The sequence below is a fragment of the Spermophilus citellus genome (assembly GCF_964194105.1).
Source record: "Spermophilus citellus genome assembly, chromosome: 3".
NCBI classification, from domain to species: domain Eukaryota; kingdom Metazoa; phylum Chordata; class Mammalia; order Rodentia; family Sciuridae; genus Spermophilus; species Spermophilus citellus.
In genome coordinates this window covers 26,786,066-26,811,894 of record NC_138184.1, presented here as the reverse complement: position 1 = coordinate 26,811,894, position 25,829 = coordinate 26,786,066, and the positions used below count along the sequence as shown (strand labels likewise).

Below are 25,829 nucleotides of genomic sequence, written 5' to 3'. Positions count from 1 at the left end.
AAGTAATTAAGTTAAAATCAAATCATCAGGGTGGGACTTAATCCAATATAACTGGCATCCTTATAAGAGGCAATCAGGACCTAGAGACACAGAGAGGGAGAACCATGAGAAGACATAAGGAGAAGAAGGATATCTACCAGCCAAGGAGAGACTCCCCATGAGAAATCAAACCTGCTAACACCTTGATTTGGATTTCAGAACTATAAGGAAATAAATCTCTGTTGTTTAAGCCAGCCAGTCTGCAGTATTGTGGCAGCCCTGGCAAACCAATGCACCTGATTATTGTTGGTGGGGTGATAGCTTTAGCAAGATGACCTCTAGGCTGCTTCCTCCTATACCAAACAGGCAGCCTCTCCCTGTTGAGCAGAACACCCCCATCCATGACCCCACCCCCATCCACCTACTCCCATCACTGCATGGAGAATAAAGGGATTTTTAGATCCTTTCAGACTGCAAGCTCCCACTTTATTTTTTAAAATATCTCCTATAATAAGGGTGGACAAAATAGTATTTGTCCTCTTGGCAAAGTCCCCTTCTCAGATATATTTCCAGATTTTAGTTCACTTGGACTAATTTGAAAGTGGCTTTAATTCCACCTGGACACCCCCAGGCAGCCTGCACAGTTTTTTTTTCTTTGAGTAAAATGCAAAAAAGGAAGAGAAGAGATGAGAAATTCAACCACATTCACCCTCTTTCTCTGTGTCTCAGCCCTGCCTCACACATGCACACACACACTTGTGCACATTTACCTGCGCATGTGAAAGGTTCCCGGCCTCTCCACAGCTGAGCCCTGGGGACCCAGATCATATTCTGCCTCCTCCAGCACAACCAGCATCTGACAACCCCACATCTCCAAAATCTACTTTTATTCCAACATAATTTCTGCTTCTTTAAAATTTTTACTTGGAAGCCCTTGATAAGAGAGAGACTAGAATTCTTCCAGAAAAGTGCCTCAGTCACAAGCCCAGGTCACTCTGGAAACCCTAGCCTGACTTGAGTTCTTAAAGCATTGAGCTCTGATGAGCTAGCAGAGTTGACGATCAAGGTCCACACCCTTTTGGTTGGTTCCCAGAACTCCTATGTTTGGCAGTGCCCAGGACACAAAGTCCCAGGACAACAGACTGCTTCTTCTGTCTTTTGTCCAGGTGTTCTGGTATTGCACAGCCCCATCTGGAGGGGATGAAGTCTTTTCCCCCAACTCTGACCCAGAAGTCCTACATTGAAAAAGTCACCAACCTGATCTGCAGGTCTGTGTCCTCCCTTGTGAACTCAGAAACATTCCATGACAGAGATTCTTTTCCTTCCTTGGAGGTGTCTGGGCTCTGTGTGGTCCCAGGGGTTCCTCTCCTGGGCTGGCAGGAGCAGTGGGAATGCATTCCCAACACTGGGTTCACCAACTGGCCGCCACCTTGGAAAATGGGCTTGTGAGCAGCTCACCTGTCTCCACAGAAAATTACAGCCACCTGCGAGGGGCAGAAATGGGGGACACCAAATCAACACCTGCAAGGTTAGCATCAGAATAACCAAAGGACCCAAGGAATTGGAAGCATGTGGATATCCACTTGAAGGAAATAAAGAAATTTATGGGATAAAAGATGGAAGAAAAATGTTCATATCCTCAAGAAAACTTCCACCATATTTCTGTACAAAGTTACTACATGGGCTAATGCTGGAGTTGTCCTCCAGAGGGACAAAACTAGATAAGGTTCTTAGAGCCTCCATCTCCACCTGTATGATGGCTATAATAATGGCAACTCTCTACTGGGGCTGTTGTGAGTAGTCCTTGGGCAGTACCTGTATGAGCCAGTATGAAGAACTCATTCAAAAAATGGTAGCTGCTATTACAGACAGAATCCAGGGAAAGCCCGGAGGAAGCCATCAGTTATGAGACTCAGGGGCAAAGATGCTCTCAGAGAATAATATGGAAAGTAGAGTCAAGATTACCAAGAGCAGGACATAACAAGATTAGGTGTAAATAGTGGACAACTTAGAAGCTAAGATTCATTCTTATTTCTGGAAAGCTGGAGATGTACACCAGTTATATTTGGGTCAGTTGGATGAGAGGCACAGAGCCACGTGGGACCTCGATGGGTAACCACAAGGCCATACTTTCCAAAGGGTTATCATTGCTATGGAATACATGCAATAGATATTTTTTAAAAAAATATTTTTTTTAGTTGCAGATGGACACAATACCTTTATTTATTTATTTTTATGTAGTGCTGAAGATTGAACCCAGTGCCTCACTCGTGCAAGGCAAGCGCTCTACCACTAAGCCACAACCCCAGCCCCATTCAATACCTCTTAATATGATTTTGTAAGAACCTGAATGTCGCTTTGCAAGCACCAAAGTATATTCTTTTCTGACCACCTCTTTGGGCAAGAAATATTTCCTTCTTGCACTTCCATTTTGGTTTTCTCTCTCTCTCTCTCTCTCTCTCTCTCTCTCTCTCTCTCTCTCCTCACCCCACCCCCCAGGGATTGAACCCAGAGGGATTCTACCACTTAGCCATATCTCCAGCCCTTTTTAATTTTTACTTTGAGACAGGGTCACCCTAAGTTGTATAGGGCATCAATAAGTTGCTGAGGCTGTCTTTGAACTTGCCATCCTCCTGCCTCAGCCTCCAGAGCTGTGGGATTACAAGTATCCATTTTGATTTCTAAAAACATTTTTTATTGTTTTTGTGTGTGTTTGTGTGTGTGTGTGTCCACAAATAATCCTGTTTCTAAAAAAAAATCTAACTCTTACAGAACACTCAAGATCATCACCATCACTAATCTAGAAATGCATCTTTATTTATTTTGGTGAAAGTGGATTGAAACACAGAGCCTCTTCCACAGATTGGGTTTTCAGTGAGCAATTGATCTTTGCCACATTTCCTCCCAGCATATTTAGATCTTTTTAAAAAAATCATCTCCAATTTTTCAGTCTCCCAAACACCCCTAAAGTGAACCTTTATTTGGGCACATATAGGAATGTTTCTCTAACATTAATCAAAGTAGGAATGTTGAGTACATACATTCAGTGTAATAGAGCCTTAAACAAGGAAGGACATTCTGATACATGCTACAGCATAGAAGAGACCTGAAGACACCATGCCAAGTGAAACAAGCCATTCACAAAACACAACTACTATGTGATTCTACTTATATAAGGTAGGCAATGTGGCCAAGTTCATAGAGACAGAAAGCAGAAGGTGATACTTCTACCAGGGGATGAGTGGCGGAGGCAAGAAGGGGGAGTTGGTGTTCAGTGGGTAGAGTTTCAGTTCTGGAAGATGAAACAGTTCCAGAGGTTGGGTACCCAGTCACGCGAATGTACTTAACACTACTGAACACTACACATTAAAATGGCTAGGATGGTAAATTTTAATAATTTTTTTAAAAAGGAAAAAGAATGTTGGATCCAAAGGTGAGTCCACCCTTAGTTATAATAGCTTTTGTTGAAGTGCCAGTGACACAGGCCATGTTCCACTGCCAGACTGTGGGAAAAACTTTTGCCAAGGCTCTCCAACATGGGTGCTGTCGATCTTTTCTCCATCATGACTTGGTCACAGCAGATGGGGTTGAAAAGAGGACAGAAATGAACACACTCGAGGTATAACATGAGTATTCCTCTGCTCACCTCATCCGGATACTCCAGAATGGCTATAAAGTAAATTAGAGTGCAGCTGTCTTTGGGGTAGGTGTAGATCTCTGTGGATGCCTCCGGAAACTCCAGAGTTATTCTAGTTCTCTTCCCCCATCCCACTCCCTAACCTTAAAAATGATGACTCCTAAAATCACAGACTAGCCTACATATTTCCCTGAAACAGCTGTCCTGCAGAATCACTAAAATGTGGGTTAAAAATAGACTCAGTCTCTAAAAGGAGGTTGGGTCCTTGGGAACAAAGCCCTCTTAGAAATGTCCCCACCTCTGTAAAGGGCACACAAAAGCTGACCCAGCTTTGTTCCCAGAGCTCCTTGTTGCTTGTGACCATACTTCTTGGCCCTGGAAACAAATCCCTACATGAACTCTTTTAGATTTTTGGGGTCTATCTATGGAAGGAAGGTGGGAAGGGAGGGAGGTTAAGGTCATGAAATCAAGCCACAAGGCTGTGTTATTATTTCCATTTTATGAATTTCCAGATGGACTCAGAGACTTTTAAGTAAGGGGTTTAGATTCACAGTCAGTAATAAGAAGCCTAATTTTAATCTGAGATGTCACTTCAAAATATTATAGCCATAGTACCCTGTTTACCTGTTGCAACCCAATGCCCCTAAAGGTCCTATCAGATAATCAGATCATGTCACAGTGAGAAGAATGAGACTCATATGTCTTAACAGAGAACAAAGACTTCTGAACAGGGATAGAAGGCTTCAGCACCAGTGATAGGCTTTCAAACAACAGCCTACCTAAAGTACGCCTGGTACCTTGCTGATGGCTTCTCCCCCTCCTTCCTGAGTGGGGAAACACAGTGGTGTGTGGGAGTGAGGATCAGCTGTCTGAGGCAGACCTGGTTTCTCTGCTGCAGTAAGGAATTAAAGTCTACCAGGTTAAACAGAGAGGTTTGCAATGAACTCTTCTCTGTACTGTTTTGGGGGTTGGTGAGTGGCTTCTCATGATGGCTCCTCATGACGCCTACCTGGCCTTTTGTTTTTCAGTGAGAATCTCTGAAGCAGATTTACTGACAAGGTCAGATAAAACCATTTCAGTTGCCTAGGAGAGAGATTTATGACAGAAAGGAGAGCAGCTACCTGATGCATTGATTTATCCATCCTCTGAGAGAAGGACCTCAGGGACACAGATTTGTGACAATTACATGGTATTGATTCTGGAAAACATTTAAATCATCCCAGACCCAGAATGAGTTTTGACACCAGATAACCCTGCTGGGGAAGGCCAAGGGAGAACTTATTTTATTTTGGGGTGTGTGTGTGTGTGTGTGTGTGTGTGTGTGTGTGAGAGAGAGAGAGAGAGAGAGAGAGAGAGAGAGAGAGAGAGAGAGAGATTAGACGCTGAGGTTTTAATGGTTTTGTAGCTAGAGAATCTAAGAATACTAGATTCCTGTCCTGCAAGGACCCTGAAGGAAATGATGCATGAGGAGAAATGAACAAAAAGAGTGGTACAGCACTGTGCTGTTAGCTAACTATTGTCACCTGAACCAGCAAAAAGAATACATATCCAAAGCCCTCAGCCCTGAGCCTCTTTCCTCTAAAGTCTTGTGTCTGAGGAGTCTAAGGGTGACTACTGGGGGAAGAGAGTGTGCAGACATATTGGAATGAATTTTGACACGTGGCTGCCATGTCCACACATGCAAGGGAGGCCTTTCATGGCGTGGGTTAAGCAAGGATGGGAAGAGAAAGGATTGGGCAGAAGTCCCCATTCATAATCTACAAATTTTAGAGATAGGTCTTCCTTATATGACAGCCAACCATATTGGTTGCCAGTGCTCCCACAGGGAACCAGACCCCAGGAGTGATAAGAACCCGTAACATTAACTCGCTCTGCCTACAGGTTGCCCTGGCAACCAAGTCATGACTACTGGTTGCCAAGATAACAAAAACTTGGTGCTAAGGGTGGATTCTAGGATCCCCTCAGGGTCCTAGGGTCCTAGTGTCTTAGGTATTATCGTACTAGGATCCCCACCAAGTTAGGGGAAAAGGTGGATGAAGCCCTTTCCTTGCAATGGCAGACTATAATGCAGTGGCTCCAATAACGAATGCTGCTCTGCCACCCACCTGCTCCCCAAACCCAGGCTCACCTCTCACTAATGGCTATATAAATAAGTATGTTTTGGAGAATTCTTGTAAGATTCAGAAATCATGGCTGCAATAGGCCTAACAGTACACAATAGTCCCTCATTTTGGTTATGTATTGCTGTATAACAGTGATTTGAAACAGTTATTATTTATTTTATTAATTCTCATAATTTTAGGGGTCAGAAATTTGGGGAGATCTCAACTGGTGGTGGTTTTGTTCAATTGGGCATCAGCGAGGGGTACTACTCAACCACATTCAGCTAGCATCTGAGCCTAAAACAAGAGGGCTTCACTCGCGTGAGTGCTGCCTTGGACTCTTCCCCCCTGGCTTCTACACATGGCATCTCCAATGCTAGGGTTTGTCACAGCATGGTGGTCAAATCCTTCCATGCCAGCTGGATTACCCCCAAATTTTCTAGGTCTGCTTAAAGGCAAGACCTGGAATGGGCACAGTGTTACTTCTGCTGTCCTCTGTTGGCTAAAGCTGGTCAGAGGGGAGGGAGGCAGACTCTACTTCTGGGTGAAGAGTGCCACACACATACAGGGATGGGAAGGAATGGAGAATGACTGTCTTTGAAGTTCCCCCAGTGCCCTCAACTCCCTACTTGGTTCTACATTTGTGTCTGCTCTCCCTGTATTTCCCTTTTTCCTTTTCAGGAAAGTAGCCATAATTTTAGGCCCCCTCAATGCAAGGATAAGGCAGATGTGTGTGTCAAGACCAATAGGACCTGCTGTCATCCTCACTGCAATACAATGGGGAGGTGAGATAACCTCTGAGTGGGGATGGTGACCCAAAGATTGAGTTAAGACTAGACCAAATGCTTCCAGGGCTCCTTGCATTTCCAGGCTCAGCTGGGAAGGAGAAAAGTCGCCACCATCTCAGATTCCCTGCCAGCTGGGACAGAGTATGTGTCAGTGACAGTCATGATAAACTGAAGAGGAGGGGGCCTCCCTCATGTTACCCATACTGCTTCAGCCTCCCTTCCGATACTTAAGAGATTCTAAGAAGCAGAAGGCACTCCAATAATGACTCAGGTTGAAAAAAAGCAATAGGGTTCAGAATGGGATTTGAATTAATTTAAAGAAAATGTGACATTTCTTGCACAACCAAGATTCATGCACATTACACTGTTGCTAGACAATTAAACCCCAGGATTATCAAAGTGATTATCAAACTGATACTGGTGTCCGTTGAAGACTCAGGAAGCTCACATCCAACTATTTTCCTCAGCCACAGGAGCGAGCATCTTGTCCAGCTTGGGAACCCTTTTCTGTTTCAGAGCATAGAATCCAAGACTGGTCCATCCCCTGGCCTCACTCCTCTCACATCCCACGATCCATGCACCTATCTGGTGGCAATGAACTCCACCCTTTAGAAGGGCCCAGTAGATCCTGCTCTATTGACACTAGAGAAAGTGATAGCTGGTCACCAGTGGGAGAGCTTGGTGACAGTTGTGACCTATGAGCATTAATATTCCCTCTTTTCACACTATCCCAGAGCAGGTGTAACATCAGTTGTCAGTTACCCAGAGTTCTGTGAGCAGTGGTCTTGCTGGCGAGGGTGCCCAGTGAACTTAGGGCTCATTTTGAACTACGTGTTTCCACTCACAGTAACTGAGGCAGGCTGGCTAGGAAAAGGTGATCACAGTATGTTCAGCCATGGGTTTGGGGATAGAGATGCAAAGCACGAGATTCGTGATGTGAACCGCAATACTGAGGGTAGTGAAGGGTGAGGGCACAGAAGAGAGAAAAGCCGGCAGCTTCAGGAGCAGTGCTGGACTGGGCTACCTACTAGGAACACATTTTGGCATCTTCTTGGTCCTCTTTTGAGGGGTCAGAGTCCAGGCTGCTCCTGGTGGGCAGCAGTAAGACAGACTTATTGCAGGGCATTCCATTTTCCTACAGAAAAACACTATTGTCAAAAGACAAGGGGGAAGCCGGGTGCAGTGGTACATGCCTGTAATCCCAGCAGCTCAGGAGGCTGAGACAGGAGAATCGCAAGTTCAAAGCCAGCCTCAGCAAAAGTGACGCACTAAGCAATTCAGTGAGACTCTGTCTCTAAATAAAATACAAAAAAGGTGGGGGCTGTGTCTCAGTGGCCGAGTGCCCATGAGTTCAATCTCTGGTACCAAAAAAAAAAAAAAAAAGACAAGGGAGAGGTTGAAAGGAATAAGCTACTTCTAAATACCCAAGGGGTGGCATGCTCTGTGCACTGATATTTGGTGGAAGTGAAGGGCCCCGAGAAAGAATTGCTGGCATGTGCTCTTGACCTCAGCACCCAAGCCCATAGTGGAAAGAGTGCTGGCTGGCATCAGAAAAACCCTGGTCTAGGTCCCAGCCCTCCCCAAATGGGCTCTGTAACCTGGGATAAGTCACACCATCTCAGCCTCCACCAGTTTTCCTACCAGTGATAAGGTAAGACACTAGCAGAGTGCAGATGCTGTTTCTCCTTCATTGGTGTTCATCCTTCCTTCAGCCATTGGACGACTGGACTATGGTCCTAGGGAATTTGAGAACAAGTGTTCTTGAGCCAGAATGCTCAGACCCAAGCATGTGTGTGTTGATGGGAGAAGGGGAGAGAACAGCCACCAGAGGCATAAGTAAGGCTTCCCCTGTCCCCAGCTGAACTCAAGGATCCAAATAGCATTAAGAATGGCTACCACTTAATGCAAGGAAGTGGAACCAATGTCTAAGACCAGTAGGAAGATGGCTTTTAGAATAAACTGTCCCTAAACACTCACTCCCTTGACTGAGGAGAGAGTAGTCACATATGCACTTAGCTAACCACTGGATACAGAAGCAACCATAAGGCAACATGGGATGACATGACAAAGCCTCACTTAAGGAAATCCCCCATACAGAAGATGGTTCAACCAAAAAGCCTTTAAAAGGCTTGCCCACAAGGTGAGCCCTTGGCTGGCATCTGGAACTTGTATTTCAAGAAGGTTACCATTCCTATAACTTGTAAGAGTGACTGGCAGTGCCTAAACTGTTTAACAGAAAGGTAGTTTCTGCTGAACACGTTTTCCTTCTGGGGCTGGCACTTTGACACATGCTAGGCAGAAGCTGCCTACATGATTAGCCCCCAGTAAAATCCCTGAGTGCTAGTTACTAATAAGCTTCCCTTACTGGCAATGTTTCACATGTGCTCCCACAATTCATTGGTGGAAATATGCTAATCATGTTCCATGTGACTATGGATAGATACTCAGAAGCTTGTACTTCTGGACTTTGCCTATGTGCCCTTTGCCTTTACTGACTGTGCCTGGCATGCTTTACAAACCACAATCATGAATACTACACATTGAGTTCTACAAGCCCTCCCTAGTGAAGTTCAGAACCCAAGATCAGTCCTTAGGATCCCTGAGATACACCCCCATTCTGAACTTCTAGCAAAGCCCCACTACCAGACTGAGCTCCAGAACTCAGGTCATTCATGGATATTTCTGATTCTTTCACTGAACTCCATTCTCCCCTCCCAACCTCCACATCCATGCTCTGACCTTTATGAGTTTAGACAGATTGTAGGGGGAGGCTCTCTCAGGCAGCTCTACTGAACAGAGCCAATAAAGAAGGCACCAGATCATCTGCTCTTGTGCTGAGCCTTTCATTTTGAAGAATGGGATTGGGGCCAGGGGTGTAGCTCAGTGGTAGAGCACTTGCCTAGCATGTGTGAGGCACTGGATTTAATTCTCGGCATCACATAGAAATAAAAACAAAATAAAGGTATTGTGTCCATCTACAACTAAAAATGTTTTTTTTTTAAAAAAATAGAATAGTATTGAATACTTGCTAAGGCTCAAGTGTCCTGCTCACTCCACACAAGTGAACACTGACATCACAACACCAAGACTGAGGGTAATCAGACCCATGGCAATGGCTCAGGAAACCACTCTGGCAGGAAGGAATTCTAGACCAATTTCTCAAAGGGGGAAACTAAATCTCTGCTGGGTTATATAAGTATTGCTACCACCTCAAGGCACATTTCTATCACCACAGTATTTTCACACACACACGTCTCCCACCCACCCACCACATTAGATCATGAGGCCCCAAGGGTGGTGCTGTACTCAGGGTTGAACAGATCTGACCTTCTCCAAGTCACATGGCTCATAAGTAATAGGAAACAGTCTCCTAGCTCCAAGGGAATGTCCTGGTGTAGCAGTGACAAAGCTCCTTACTTTCCAAACCCCACATGCTTGAAGAGCACCCAGACTGGAAAGAATATGCACAAGGAGGGCCCACAAGAACACTCCAACCACCTGTGTGTCCCTTCACTGAGCTGTGTTTCTCTAACGCTGGATTTCTTAATTTCAGCAGGCACAAAAAGCTTCTGCTCTGGCCAGCATCAATCAGCTGACCATAAGGAACCATCTTCAAAATTTACCCCTTTTCTCTTAGTAAAGATTAGAAATAAACAACAGGACAGTGGTGAGTAAGAGAAATGATTTAACTTTATAAAAATGTGATAATACAGCAATATTTGATTTCTTTCCTTTTCTTTTTCTGGCAAGTAAAGTTTATAAAAACACCTGGAATAAAAATTAGAAACATAACCTAATAAAATTAGAAACAAACATTTCAAGGAAACAAGTCATTGAAAGACATAGAAAGACAAGGAAGGGACAACATTGAGCAGCTAAAGCAGCAGCTACATGGGGGAAGTTGGTTCGGCTATGAGGACAGAACAATCAAAGACCAACATGAACCTGACCTTTCATACCAGGCTAGGCTGAGTGGGCTAAGGATGGGCAGTAACCATCAGAGAGGCATGAAGGCTTCCCAAGGACCAGATCGATGGTGCTGGTTCCGTGGGGTAGGGGGACATTGGCCTCCTACAAACAGCCCACATGCAAGCCCCTCTTACAGGGCCTCTCAGCCACATGGCAGTGATGCACAGCCAAATCTTGAAGAATTGGCACTGTAGAGCTGGCTTCCTCCTCTGCCCACTTGTTTCTAACCTGCAGTTCTGCAGGTCACTATCCCATAGTCGTGAGCTCAGTGGGTAGAAACACATCAATATGTCAACCTAAGCTTGGGAGGCAAACATGCCAGGGAGAAACCAAGAAATCTGGACACCTAGTGCTACATACAAAATAATTTTTGTAATGTCTGCACCATAGCCAAAGTGGAATTAGGACCACCTTGGAGAGGCAGGCCAGGAACACCAGGCAACATTCCCCTAGAGGGAAAGGGCGTCCCAAGGATGCTGGGTGAGTTCTTGACTACATTCTGAGGTAGTCTAATCGTGACTTGCACAGGTAGCTGAGAATGGTCACAAAAGATGGAGGGAGGGAGGGCAGAAAAGTTGCCATATAGATAAAAGACTAACATATATAACGGAAGGAACTACGCTACAAGTGGGCTCAGAGATAACGAGGATGCGACCTAGGCTCGGGGTGGCTGGCAGTAGGGCCCACATGGACCCTGGGCACATACAGCTCTTATACTACTCACTGCTGCAGCAGTGTGGCAGGAGATGCACAAAGGGATTTCCTGGCCCCAAGCAGTGGCAACTCTGAGATGAGGGGTGTCCATCTTAAATGACTAACCCCCTTCTACTGACTCTTGTCATGAAGGGATTGAACCAGAGAGCCTGGAGCTTTGGGGCAAGGAGTCCCAACGTTCCCTTCAACAGGACTCCTCTAACCTGAACATGTCTAGCGGGAGTAATACTGTTAGACCTTAACTTGGAAAACACAAGGTACCTGCAGGTGAGGGAGCAATCAGACCCTAAGCCACCACTGAAAGAGAAATAACAACAAGCAAAGGTGGTGTTAGACACTCCCCATACTCTATTTTTTTTAATGCTAATTTACAGTCTTATTCTCTTCTGCCCTCCAGCATTCAGAATTCTAAGACAGGATGGAATGTTCTGAAAGTTTAGGAGGCAGCAGCTGTGTTTAGATGTTAGTATTTTCTCTGCTTTCCACATTTTCGTGAACGTCTTCTAGGACGGAGTTCACCAAAGTCTTCAACTTCATTTTCATAATCATCTTCCTGAACAATACCTAAAAGGAACAAGAAAAAAAAAACAGGAAACAGAGACAAGGCAAAGGTGATTTTTCCCTTATTCCACTGTAAAACATAACATCCTAGTAAAATATAATATTTCTGTAATCATTTTATATTAAAGAAATGAAGCTTTCTATTAGGGTGCTGCCAAAGTGAATTTTCCTTTGCATACTGATATTGCTTCCCAAGAAGAGACAAAGTAAACACCCTTCTCCAGAATAAATTCTTTTTAGCTGGTTCCTCTGGCCTTTCTAGAAGCCATTTAAGTGGCAAATCAAGCAAACTCAACCATACCCTTGAGTTGGTATGCTAGTTACCTTCCTTTTGAAACAATCACAAAATTATAGTACCCAGAAGGAACTATATGGTAGAGGGTGGGGTTTTTTTTGTTTGTTTTTATTTTTAATTGGAAGAGATATTTTTGCCAAGTCCCTTCAAGTTTTCCCCAGTGCTGGGGTCTGGATTTCCCAGTAGCAACTGGAAGGGCATTCAAAGCTGATGAAATCCTCAGAGCAAAAGGAAGTATGGTCCAGCTGGGAAGGGGCAGTAATTGGAATGGGCAAGAGGGAAGACACAGTGCATCCCACAGAACTTGTCAAGAAATTCTGACTGCCAACAAAGAAACCTGAATCGCTCTTCTCAGTCCTGTAACCCTCTATAGAAAGATGCTGCAAGCTTCCCCACTGGTTTTGTTTGTTTTGTTCACAAGCATATTTCCAGACCCACACAGCACTAGTATATACTATATGCTCAGAAAATATCCACAGATTTGTGTGTTTAATTAATTAAATTTTGGTACTGGTGATTGAACCCAGGGGTGTTTACCACTGAGATATGTTCCCAGACCTTTTTTATATTTTTATTTTGAGACAGGATCTTGCGAAGTTGCTTACGGCCTCTCTAAGTTGCTGAGGCTGGCCTGGAACTTGCAATCCTCCCACCTCAGCCTCCTGAGCTGCTGGGATTAGACATGCACCATCATGCCCAGCTATATCCACTGATTTAAATGAATGATTAACAAAGGAAAATATTTTATCAATGGATGGTTTTACAATACTTTGCCTATCCTTGGCCTTCACTGTATTGAGTATGTACAGTGACTGAACATCATTAATACTAGTCCATTAGCAGCAAAAGGTTTCTAGCAACTAAAATGGGCCCAGAATAATGGCCTTCACAGTCTGATGGGGAAACTTTAATACTATGTTGCTAATAGTTTTATTACTGTCATGATACTTCTAGACAGTGAGAAGCGGCTACTGATATCGGAGGAAGCCCTACTTCACATTCACTGAGGAGCCAGCAGCATCAAGAACCAAGGGATCCTGGCTTGGGCTGGGGCTCAGCAGTAGAGCACTTGCCTAGCACATGTGAAGCACTGGGTTCGACCCTCAGCACAACATAAAAATAAATAAATAAAATAAAGGTATTATGTCCATCTTTAACAAAACAAACAAACAAAACAACAACAACAACAAAAAGACAGGATCTAAAATGTTACCTGTCTGTGGAGAAAAGGATTCCTTACCTTCATCCCTTAAGTGGAGTTCTGTTTTTGTCAACCACTCCTGTGCATCCTTGACTGACAGGACCAGAATTTTGACCAGATGAGTCATTGCCTCCTCCGCTGAAGAAACCAAGGAACAAGGGTTCTGAGTCAAGAGGCTGTTGCAGGAACCAGAACACCATGCACTAGAGCCAAAGTGCCCATGCCCAAGAGCTAGTGTGTCTGCTCTTTCTCTGAAAAGAGGCTTCCTTACAAGGTAAGGGACCTAAAGCTGCCTTTTGCTGCCACAAAGCTGCCTTTAATGCTAGCCCTATGCCATTACTGTACATCTGCAGAGACTGCCGATAACAAACCCTTCCAGGAAACTTGCGCTCGAAATGTCATTAAAACTTACACTGAAGAGAGTGTCTGAATTATAGAAGATTTTAAAATATGCAATTTTGCTAATTTTATACATAACTTCCACCCAGTATTGCTAAGAAATAGCTTATAAGAAAGCTGGAGGACACTTGATTTTAAGACCACATAGGAGTTCTCATTATTCAAAGCCCACACTGGAATATGACTGAAGGGACCCTCCTACAAAAAAGAAACCAGCTATGCACTTCCAAATCTTACTATAGGGTTCTGCACATAATAGGTGCTCAAGAAAAGAGCACTGAACTAATGAATTGGGAGACCCTAAAAGAGTTTTCTCAAGACTTTAAACATTCTTTCTATATCCTCTCCATATAATTAGTTAGCAAACCGTGTTCTCATCTAGGGCCAAAGATAATCAAAATTTTTTATTGGGGAATGGGTGGCCCAAACAATGAGGTTTTGCCATAATTTGAGGACAAAATTCTTATATTTCCACTAATGCCTAGATCCCATCACCCCCCAAGTCGGCCCTCACTACAAACAGCATAACTCTGAGTGTCTAACATGCCTAACACCGTTTGGGTCCCATCTCCACAGGTTCTTACCTCCAGCCCAGGCCTTTCGCCTGTAGAGGTCCTCCACCAAATCTGAAACCCTCTTGATGTGCTCCTGGACCTTCCTCTGCAGCATGTGGCTATGCTCTTTAGAGCCCAGGTGACTACGGATCCACACACTCTGCTCAATGTCCTGTACTACCAGTTTGCCTTCATCAATAGCTGGGTCTACCTTCGCATGGAAAAATTCTGAGTATTTCTGGTAAGCCACCTGCTGCCTCTGGTGAGCTTCTAGGCGGATGTGCTGCTCATAAGACTCGCTGGTCCTCTCCCGACACTCCTTTCCTTCCAGCTCAGCCTTGGAAAGGACCACAGCCTCTGAAGCTGCTCCTTCAAATGCTTTGCTGGAGCTGAAGTAGTTCTCAGGGCTCCGGGTGAACTTCACCCCACACAGGTCACACTGGGTCCTGTCTACATCAGCCCTTTTGAAGTTCCCAACGCCAGGCTCTCTAGCTTCCTCCCTGACACGTTCGGTCTGAACTCGTCTCCTCCAACTGATGCAGACAGACACCACCAGGCAAGCTCTTCTCAACTTGCGCTGGATGGAGGCCTTCCGCTGCTTCTGCGAAAGGATGGCAGCCAGGAGGTGGTCTCGATCTTCCAGTGCCAGCTCGTCTGTCTCATCCTGACCAAACTCACACTCGGGTTCAGCAAAGTAGTCCACTGGGCCCACACAGAGTAAGCGATTTAGTTTGACCTCCTCATGACAGAGGCCACGAACCACAGACCCTTTGGTGTGCACACTGTCCCACCGCCAGTGACAGTCCATCAGGTACTCTTCGTCTCGCTCAAAGAGCAGATCCTGGAGTGCCTCGGCCACAGACTTCACATTAACAGCCATTAACACTCGCCTCACCACCTTCCGAAGCCTCTCAGGGACCTGATCTGGACAGTCCATGCTCATTAGCTGCAGCCTCGTCTCAATCTCCTGGAAGTGGCGGTACAGAAGAGGCTTACAGAATGGCTGCAGAACCTCCTCAGCATTCACGAGCATCACCAAGCACAGCACCAGTGTCCGCTCGGCCTCACCTGAGACCACATAGTCTATTTCACTGAAGGCATCAAGCAGGACATTGAAGTTTGCATTCTCATAGCCACATAGCACCTTGACGAGGTAGGATAGGTGAAATCGGAAGTCCTGAATGGCTCTTGTCACATCCTTCGGTTTGTAATCCTGAATGATGGAGAACACGTCCCCAAGCTCTTTGTCCTTCTTGCTGAAAAGGAACTCCCAGTAGTGCAGGAGTGCAATGTAGCTCTTGGGGAGGCACAGGATGGCGTTCTTCCAGAGGCGGGCCAGCACCACCCCACAGTGGATGAACTGGAACTCCAACAGGGCCACTGTGTTTCCAATGCTGGGGATAAGTGGTTCTTTGCACCTCTTGATGAGGACGTTCATGAAACGGAAAAAGAGCCTCTTGTAGTCTTCTGGGTTCCTGTACACATATAACTGGTCGATGCAATTCTCCAGCAGCCGGATGAAGCAAAGATGGGTCTTCTCTGCACTTTCGTCATCCTTGTTGGGTACCAGCATGCCAAATTTTCCTTCTATTCCTTTCATCCTGCTGCTTCTCCCCCTGCCCCTCTCTTCTTTCTCAGACTCCAGAGCTTTCAGTTCCCTGTTGTAGTTGTCCTCCTCCTGGTGGAGCAGCTTTCCAAACTCCTCTGGGTAGCTGGAGGAGAGAAGGAAAGCCTGCATGGCGCTCAGCCACAAGTCTGTGGACTCCCGACGGCTGCGTGCCCTTTCATTTTGAAATAGAGAGTGGATGTACTCTTTCAAGGCAAACCTGTAGGATCGGAATGATTTGTAATTTGGTTTGAGGATTTCTTTGCATGCCATGGGGTTTTCTGACAGCACTCTCTGATGGAAATGCCTAGGGAAGAGGACATTTAGAAAGGATTTGCAAAGGCCATATGTATCTGTAGACAAAATATAATCTATTTCTTCAAGTTCTTCAGCTAAGATTTTAGGAAATACTTTTTTGGCTTCTAAAAGCAATCCATTGATTGCCACCAGGTGCATTTTCGACTGAACCAGACACTTGGCCTCACAACGACGCAAAGGCCTGTGAAAATCTTCACAGTTTTCATCCTCACATTTTAAACCTACAATAAACCTCGCACAGATCCCTGGGTAGGTCTTCCCAAGCAGGCTCTGTGTGATCTGACACAGCCTGCTCAAAAGGTGTTTGTTGAGGGCTAATTTCACTTGGTCAGTCATTATCAAGAAATGATCTTTCGTTTTCTTCTCTTTCAAGTTCAAATCCAGGTCAAAAATTATTCTTAATATGGGTCCAGGGTCATTCTGAGCTATCTGGCAATACTTGGCATCCACCTGGGAAATTCCAAAAAATTCAAAGCAAGATTTGACCATTTCCTTCTCAGCATTGTTAGTTACTCTCTTAAGGGCCCTGACCAGGTTGAGAAGAACTTCCAAGCCCCCTGGAGCCAGAGCCAGAACCTTCTCAGGCTCAGCCTCACAATGACTGGCTGCTTCGTAGAGTGCTTCCACCACTCCAGCTGAATGGTTGAGTGTGTCAAACTTGAGGATGGCATCTTTGAGCTTCTGAAAGTCTCTCAGAATTACCCCCTGCAGAAATTGGGCCTCTGCAATGCCAGATAATTGGCTGGTTTGATAGCAGAGATCAAGCGCTTCTCTTAGGATGGCCTTGGTATGCTCTATGTCAGAATCTCTGGCCACATTGAGGCGGGCAACCCCCAGCAGACAGGAGGCCTGGAAGTCCTTGTCAGCCGTGAGTCTGGCAGCCTCCAGGAGGCAGCCATGTTGTTTCATCAACAGTGCAGCCTCTTCTCTCCGACCTTCCCTGTTCAGCAGGTCTGCAGCTTCTGCTAGGCGTTTTCGAGACTTAAGGAATACCAGCTGGTCTTCTATGTCTAGCTTTGAGAGGACAGCCATCATTTCCTTGGTCTTATTTGCACTCAGGTACTTCGCTGCAGCTTCCAAATAAAATTGACTGGCAGAATATGAGAGCTTGGAAATAGGAAAGGTCTTGGTCTTTAGCATTTCTTCATACCTGAAAAAACAGGTCATGCAAATGTCAACCTGTTATCACTCAACCAATAGGAATTTCCTTCAAAATATAGCACAGAGTAATTTAAATAAAACTCCTACATGGAGATATTTTTTAAAAGACCTAAACTTATCAAGCATTCAAGCATTTTTATAAGTGCTTCACTATATAGTTATCAGTATAATAATTATAAATAATAAAATCTTCTTTCTTCAAAGAAATCAGGCATTAGTATGCATAATTAGTGAAATATAGTGTCGTTACAACTCAAGCAAATAAGAATGAAGTTTGAAAGCCAATCTATAGGGCAAAATTCATACACAGTCAAAATTATCCTTGAATAAAACTCCCTTCAGCTCTGATAAAAGCATGATAATTATTTTGAGTATACAACTCCAATAAACTTGAAGGCAATTAACAAGAAAGGATGACATGGGTGCTATATACACATCAGCAATCGTACCAGTCTTCCTCTTATCCAACGCATAATTCTTCCCTCGCCAGGTGTGCATGGATTCATGTGAGACTAGTGAAGCTCTGATGGGTCCTCCTTTATTCTGCTGATTGAGTGGGTATAGCCTGCTATATACACACTCATAACAAACCCTTCATCTTCTTTGGCCCGCTCTCATGAAACTGTGTCAAAGCTTATCAAGAGTGGAAAACAGTCTTAGTCTCAAGGACTTCCTAACTCAGTACCAAGGCTGCACTCAAGTGGGAGGAGGTCATTACATCCCAGGCACTTCAGAAGCAGCAAGATAATACCACCCAGGGCAGCCTGCCCCCAGAGAGAGCAGGAGAAGGGAGAGAGATGGGAGAGAATGAAGACACTTACTTTTCCACTGCAATAGCAGCTTCCTCAAAAAGCTCCTCTTGGCAGTACATTTTGAGTGCTAGATCAAACTCCTGAATCTGCTCAAAGCATCTGAAAGCATCTTTGTAGCACTGACTTCGCTTATAGAAATAAGCAGCATCTCTTATCTGGGACAGAGTAAAATTTTACCTTTATTTGAAGTATTCTTAACTTTTTAAAAGAAAATCAGTATGTGTTGGACATAGTCAAGAATGAAGGGAACATAAAAATCTCATGCACAAAGTGGTATGGCCATTCTGGAAAGGAACATGGTCACACTTGGTAGTGTGGATGTCCACTCCTAGCAATACATGCTATAAAAGGTTCATACAGTACCATGAGGAGATGTGCCACCCCATGGTGCTGGAAAATGTGAAAAACAGAACAAGATTCTATTTAGATACACTTCTTCAATAACACATGCATTCACGGACACATAATATTAAATCTATTATTAAATGGAAACTGGCCATGAAGAGGAAGAGAATGAACAAATAAAATGCAATGATTGGGCTTTGTGGGTTTGCCATGAACAGAAAGGTGGGTTTGCCATGAACAGAAACATATATTTGACTCTCCTTCTTACACTTATCATCTAGGCCATCACCTAACCCTCATTTCCCAGCTATGACCCCATTCCACCACCTCCACCACCATCATGTAGTGTAAACTCCATCATCTCAGACTACGCTTCTAACTGGCCTTTCCACTTCTACTGCACGCTAAAACTCTCCACAGAGCATTTAATTAGTTTCATGTCACTTCTCCACTCAAAACATTCCCAGGCTCTCCATTGCACTTGAACAAAGTGTGGTCCTACCACAGGCAACAAGTCCCCACATATTCTCTTCCTGCCACCCTCTCTTACTCATGGCACAAATTCTACCCTCCTCATTATACTCTGGCCAACCAGGCTTCCTTGCTATTCTTCAAACTTGCCAAAATTCTCCCACTTCACAGTTTTTGCCTATAAGAGTCTGGCTATAAGGTCTGCCAGCAGCTGTCCTCAGAATTTCTGCTCAAAAGTTAGCTCTCTGACCCCACTATCTAAAATAGCAAACCCTTCTCCCCTCACATGTTTTATTCTTCTTAGCACTCATCCTCACTGACATCTCACATGCTATTTATTTATCTATTTATATATCTCCTGCAAAGGGAGATGGCGGGGGGAGCTCTGAAAAGACTGAGCTCTCTTCTCTATGGTCTCCTGTTCACAAAGCACCTGGCACACAGTAGGAGGTCTATCTGTTGAATGTTTAATTTCAAAACTGTACTTGCTGCATCTTAGGCTCAAAGAGAAAAAATAAAAATGAAACAAGCAAAATATATGTGATGATCCCCCCCACCAAATCTCATCTTTAATGAGATAAGATACATGAAGTGCTAAAATAAACAGATACAGATTCGAGTTTCTTCTACATCCAGAGACCTCATAGACAAGGGAGCTTCTAGACCAATCTCAGTCACACAAACAAAACCTTACAACCTCTACATTTAACCACCCCTCTTTTCCTCCCTCGTCAATGCCAATTACTCAAGAGAAAAATCCATGTGTATACATGAAAGCCTACTGGATGTCAAGTGTGTGTCCAATAGGAGAGATAGAAAAGAGAGGGCTGGCTTTAAGTGGCAACTCCCCCTCTGGTTGCCCTGCTTGAAGGAGACTGTACCTCCCATTCCAGAAAGGGTGCAGAAAGGTTTCCAGGGAAACCAACACTGCTTCCTGAAGAGAGGCAGGACACAAGCTAGGCATAGGAAGCCCTGAAAGGAGGACTTACACTCCCATAGCACCCACACAAACACTTCTTCCCAGGGATAGAGTTATGTTATGCTATGCTATGTTATGCTATGCTTGTGTTATGGGTTGGCTTGGATATAAAATGTCTCCTGAAAAGCTTATGTGATAATGCAGGAATATTTAGAGATGAGATGATCAGATTATGAGAGTTGTAACCTAATCAATGAATTAATCCATCTGATAGATTAGTAATTTGAATGAATTACCAGGTATTAATTGCAAGCAAATGAAGTGTGGCTGGAAGTGATGGTGCCAGCCAACCATGGACCAAACCTCTGAAACAATGTGCCCCAAATAAACTTTTCCTCCTTTAAGTTGTTTTTGTCAGGTATTTTGGTTGCAGCAGTGAACAGCTAACTGGCACAGTTAGCATGCATTTGGGAACTGGGAATAGGAAGACAGTTAGGCCTGATGACTTAGCAAAGGCTATTGCCAAGGTGGTCAATTTTAATCTTGCTAGTCAAAGTGGGGAGATGATCACAATACTGGGTGAGAATTGAATGACCTTCCAGGGATGGGGGGGCCTCATCAAAGATAGGAACCAGATTCTTCACTGAATAGATTTTAGAACTGCTGGAATGTGCTGGAAAGAAAAAGTAGAAGAAGACCTAGAAACCAGACTTGGGCAAGCAGAAAGGTAGAAGGAAAGCTGATACCAGGAACAGGATACCCTCCACACTTTGAAGGAACTGCAGTCCTGGAGAAGGCTGTGGGGGGCAACACTTATGATCCACTGGTCTCCCCTACCCCCACTGTCAGAAGCAGTGCTGGACAGGTTAGGCGATCAAGGTGGGTAAGCAGACAAGGGAAGGATCTCTAGCTCAGGCTTGGCAGGTTCTGATAGGCAGAAAGGAAAGAGTGTAGTTACTGCTCCGAGTTCAACATAGTGGCACTGACAACTGGAGAGCAGAGACTAAAGAACTTGAAGAGGTTGGAAACTGTTCTAGTTCCTGGAATATATGACCCAAAATTCCACCCACACTGAAATGTTTTCTCCAGTGTCCCGCCCTATTTTGTCTCCATTTCCCATATCTTGAGAAGTCACATCCTATAATAATCATGGAGCAGGGAAGGCAGTGTTAGTAAGGCCTTCTCTTTTCAGACACTGACTTTAGGTCACCATTCAAACTTCCTAGTAGGTTCTACTACTACCCCTCCAGGGGCCAGGGTGTTCTGAGTATCCTAGGAATTACTGCATTTGACAAAGACATGGAAACCAGTCTTTCTATTGGAGGATCATGAAACCTGACACAGGGGAGATGCAACAGCTCACCTGGACACTCTAAAGCACGTCTCCAACTCCTTCTGGTAAAAGACCGATTGTTTTAAATTTCTAATCCATCACCACTGATACACTGAAAAATGAACTGCCAAGAAAACAACCACCACTTGGATGTCCACAGCAACACCAAACAGCTATAAAAATCTCTAACTGCTTACTTTCCTCTTCTGTATTAATCTTGCTTCAGACAACAGTCTGCAGCCCACTGCCAGCTGGTTGACTCTCCATCAATAACTGCTCCTGACTAGCAGTTCTATCCAACAGGACTTTCTGCAATGACAGAAGTATTCTATAATAGTGAGCACTTACAATATGGCTAGTGAGACTGAGGGTGTGAATTTTTTTTAATTGTAGTACATTCTAATTAATTTAAAATTTAAATTAAATAGCCTCATGTGGCTGTTGGATTGGACACAGCAGATATAGAGTAATTACCAGAAACATAGAAAAACCTTCATGTTAACACCAGGCCACTTGCCCAAGCTAACCTCAGACTATGAACACAGGGAAAGAGAAGGCAGGAATATTCAATACTCATCTGCCCTGTGATTTAAACATTTGGCTTCCCTTGGATAATATCAGGCCTTGAATGTTAGCACAGACATAGATACACACACACACACACACACACACACACACACACACACAATCTTCAGAGCCTTATAAAAGCTTGAGCAGGTAGAGAAAGAAAAGGGCCACAAGCAGAGGTGAAGGGTCACATCCCCCATTCTGTTCAAGTGAAGCCCACTTCTCCCAGGAGCAATTGGAGGTTGGAAGCCTTACCTTTCCCAGCCTCTCACACAACTGGGCAGAGAGCTGGAACTCCTTGGCATAACTCAGACACTTAAGGGACAGCTTTGGTTCATTGCACTCCAAATAGGTCTTAGCCAGTTCCAAATACTCCAACTGCTTTTCCCTGGAGGAAGGGAAACAAAACAGTATTTCCATACACTGTTGAACTAACACCAATATATTTAACCTGCTGCTCTCATCAGAGCAAATCTGAAATGATACTGACACATTGCTAGTCAAACTTACTTGGGGCTAACTTTCTTGGATTTCATATTCAGGGCAGTGTTATGGGCCAGAGCCAACTTCTCCTTCTCAAAAGCACCTCCTTTTTGGTAACACTTGGCTGCAACCTGGAATAGGTAAAGGGGTTTGATTCTCAGAAAACTAATGGAAGTGACACAGAACAAGAGTTCAAGTATGCATTATATGGTTAGATTGATAAGGTGCTATACCTTACTCAGCCCAACGTGAGAAGCAGGAACAGAAAGGTACAGTTACGCCAAAGAAAGTAACCTCAGAAGATAAAGCCCAACAGTGTACCAGCCAACACATTCAAAATCTTATTTAAGAAGTATCCGGAAGCCATAGAAAAGATGGATACTATTACTTTTTATAGGCCACCATAATGACTTCCGAAATTTAATTTTCCAATAGCCATGTGCAAGAGGTATCCTTGCTACGTATATCAACTTCAGGTCAGAGCCAGGGAGCAATTGGCTCAAAGTCACCCTGTGCCTTTTCTGGGCTTTAACACAGCTGCTAACTACAACAGCTATACTGTGGTGCTGGTGAAACAATCACAGTATGTGTACTAGGAATAGAAATAACAAGATATTTGGAGCATGTGGATCTGTTACCAAGCTCACTGTCTAGGAAGTGTGCAGGCAAGTGTCATAGGGGAGTCAGTCTGCACCCCAATCACTGCCAACAGAAAGCTGCTTTTCTAAAACAACAATGCTCATACCATGTCTCAAAGTGTAGGCTACAAGGGCAAGTATTTGTTGAATGATTCAATCTTGTGTGGTAGTTCTGAAACATTCATGACATGCAGCCAGAAACTCAATAAACCACCTGAGTCCTTAAGTCCTTTAGTAGGATCAAAATAAATTCAGGTGAGAAGAAGTTTTTTTATAACATTCTCATCTGTGATGGCCTCCCTAAAAAGATTTTAAATTCAAACATTCAAAAGTATTTTTGAATGGGTAATACCAAAGAGTTCTGAGGGGAATAAAGGGAATTTTCCAATATCATCCAACACCTGCTGCCCATCTTCTCTCCTCCTTCCCTCCCTACCACTCACCCTCTATTTCACCAAAAAAAGTTCTTGGTTTTACAACAGCAGCCAAATGTTCAGTATTTCTTTTCAATTATAACAAGGATAGGCAATGAATAAAGTTTTAGGGGTTGATCAATTTCTACAGCTAAAAAGTACATATATTTGAAACTGCCTTCCAGACAAATCAAACTTACAATGATGTAAGTTTTGTTTTCTCACCTCATGTAACAGATTCCAAGAGTAGCCATAGTCCTTCACTCCACCCTATCTCTGCCACATCCTTTTATAGTGTAACTTTTCAGCTTCAGACTGCTGCCTATCTCCCCTCCCTTCTCATGTGGAAGGGACTTGCTTGGACAATAGAAGTCAGCAGAAATGACACTTGTCCAGCATCAAGACCAGGCCTCAAGGGGCCAAGTACTTCTGCTCACCTTCTTTGAACCTTGGCCTCCAATGAACAAGTCCAGACTAGCCTGCTAGAGGGTGAAGGAAAGATGGTCTAGGAACCCCAATGACCCCCTCACCTGTTCCAAGAGCTAGTCAACCCCAGAACTACCTAGCTGAGTGGAAGCTGAATGCAGAATCACAAGTTGCCCAGCTGAGACCAGAAGGACAACCCACTAAACTCACACTGTGAACCACAGAACTGGGAGCAACATAAATAACTTGTTATAACCAGTAAATTTGGAAGCCATTTGTTATGCAGCAACAGATAACAAATAAACACTAGATGTGAATTATTTGCTGTGGACATTAACTATTTTTCCTTGCCACAGCAGAGAAAGCTCTTCTAAGAAATGAGACCAAGGAGACTTTGGGAATTCCTTCTTATAGGCATTCAGACCACAGACAGCTCACATCATGGATTCTGGTAAGTTCTGGCTTATAGTTTCATGTTTCTTATCACTTCCCAGTCCCTTCACTTAGGCCCAGCTCCATGAAATTCTGGTGAGAAGAGGATTATTAGAACAAAAAAGCCCTCCAGAGAATCATCATCTCAAAACACTTCTTCAGAAATAGCAATAGAAACTGCAGACAGTTTTCCTGTAACACATGAAGAGCTGGACCTTGCAAACAGGAGGGGGGCATGTGATAGTGAGATGTATGAGGAAGGCCATTGGCAATTTCATGATTTAAAAAAAAAAGGATCCATAAAAAGAGGGTGCCTGCCTTTATTCCTGTTTGGGTTGCTACTGAGGGGGTTCGGTGCTTGGACTCACTGCAGCATACGTTACTCAACCATAGCAGGGAATATCTCTTATGAGCTACAGATGACACAAGAAAGATAAAGAATAACATTGGGCCCATGTTTATTTTGTTGAACTACAAAAAAAAAAAAAAACCCACAACTCTTCTAGCAGGGTGTTTGTGACTTGCAGGTGAAGATACCCTCACCACTACCTTCTGGGAGATAACTGCCATGGTGCCCCACCTAAGACCCTGTGAGGTGGAGGAATGTTGACTGTGGGGAAAGTGATGGGCTCCTTAATTTGGTTTCAATATTTCAAAAGGTCCACTTCCTTTCCTGAAGGAAGGCTTGAAGCTGGAAGTGGATCACAGTTCAGTCTAGTGACAAGTACATCCTTGCTCACCAGACTCTCACTGGCAGTGCAATCAATATCTGATCAATTGGGGAAAACAAACAAAAAAAACAATCTGTTACTGCTTTAAAATAACAACAAAAGCTTTTAAGCACAGAGTACAAAAAATAAATAAAAGGGTTCTCTGGTGGAACAAAGGCCATGACCCTCCATTTACCTATCAGCACATGTTGATACTTGGCCAAAGGAAAGGATTTTAAGGTCTGCCTTGACAGGGGAGGGAGACGGATAAGTAGCTCTCCTCATCTTCAGGTGACCTAATGTTTAAGAACAAATGGCACAAGCCTGTTGATACCTGTGATGGTAGGAAACCTGCCTATGAGGCATGACAAGGCTAGTAGTCACAAAGCACCCTGACCACTGGTTGCTGGTCCAGCCCCTTACCTTCCAGCACTGGTGCTTGGCATAATACTCTCCTTGGGCAATCCACTCCTCGGGAGTTGAGGTCTTAACGAACATGCTATCATCAAAGTCTAAAATGAAAAATAAAAGCAGGTTTGCTTCTCTGAGCATTCATTCACTCATACCTGTTATTGTGGGCTGTATTTTGTGTCCCCCAAAATTCATTTGTAGAAGTACTAAACCCTACTCTATCAGATTGTAACAGAGCCTTTAAAAAAGTGATTAACTTAAAATGAGGCCATTATTGTGGGCCCTAACCCAACCTGACTAATGTCAGAAAATAAGAACATGCAGAGACCCCACTGAGGAAAAATTGTGTGAGGACACAGCAAGAAAGCAGCTATCTACAAGACAGAGGAGCCTTGGAAGAAACCAGCCCCGCCATCACCTTTCTCCTGGACTTCTAGCTGCTAGAACTGTAAGAAACACATTTCTGTCATTTGAGCCATCTAGCCTGTGGTATTTTGTTATGGCAGACACAGCAGGCTAATACACCCATGTTATCTTGCTAGTCTTCTTTTAAGATATATTTTAGCTTACCAAGCCAGGTGGTTA

General features: G+C 44.1%; 1 protein-coding gene across 5 annotated transcripts in view; it reads right to left on the bottom strand.

The window, feature by feature from the left end:
* Positions 1 to 10,222: 10,222 nt before the first annotated feature.
* TRANK1 (tetratricopeptide repeat and ankyrin repeat containing 1) overlaps positions 10,223 to 25,829 on the bottom strand; it is a gene marked incomplete at its 5' end in the record, with an annotated part of 101,363 nt that continues 85,756 nt past the window's right edge. For all 5 annotated transcript variants that reach the window (XM_081283720.1, XM_081283721.1, XM_081283722.1 and 2 more), the window contains 7 exons: positions 10,223 to 11,753; positions 13,286 to 13,384; positions 14,230 to 17,273; positions 18,106 to 18,251; positions 21,987 to 22,119; positions 22,242 to 22,345; positions 25,257 to 25,345. In XM_081283720.1, the coding sequence (XP_081139846.1) occupies positions 11,653 to 11,753; positions 13,286 to 13,384; positions 14,230 to 17,273; positions 18,106 to 18,251; positions 21,987 to 22,119; positions 22,242 to 22,345; positions 25,257 to 25,345 (3,716 nt within the window). In that variant the 3' untranslated portion in view covers positions 10,223 to 11,652. The remainder of the gene's footprint in view (positions 11,754 to 13,285; positions 13,385 to 14,229; positions 17,274 to 18,105; positions 18,252 to 21,986; positions 22,120 to 22,241; positions 22,346 to 25,256; positions 25,346 to 25,829) is intronic.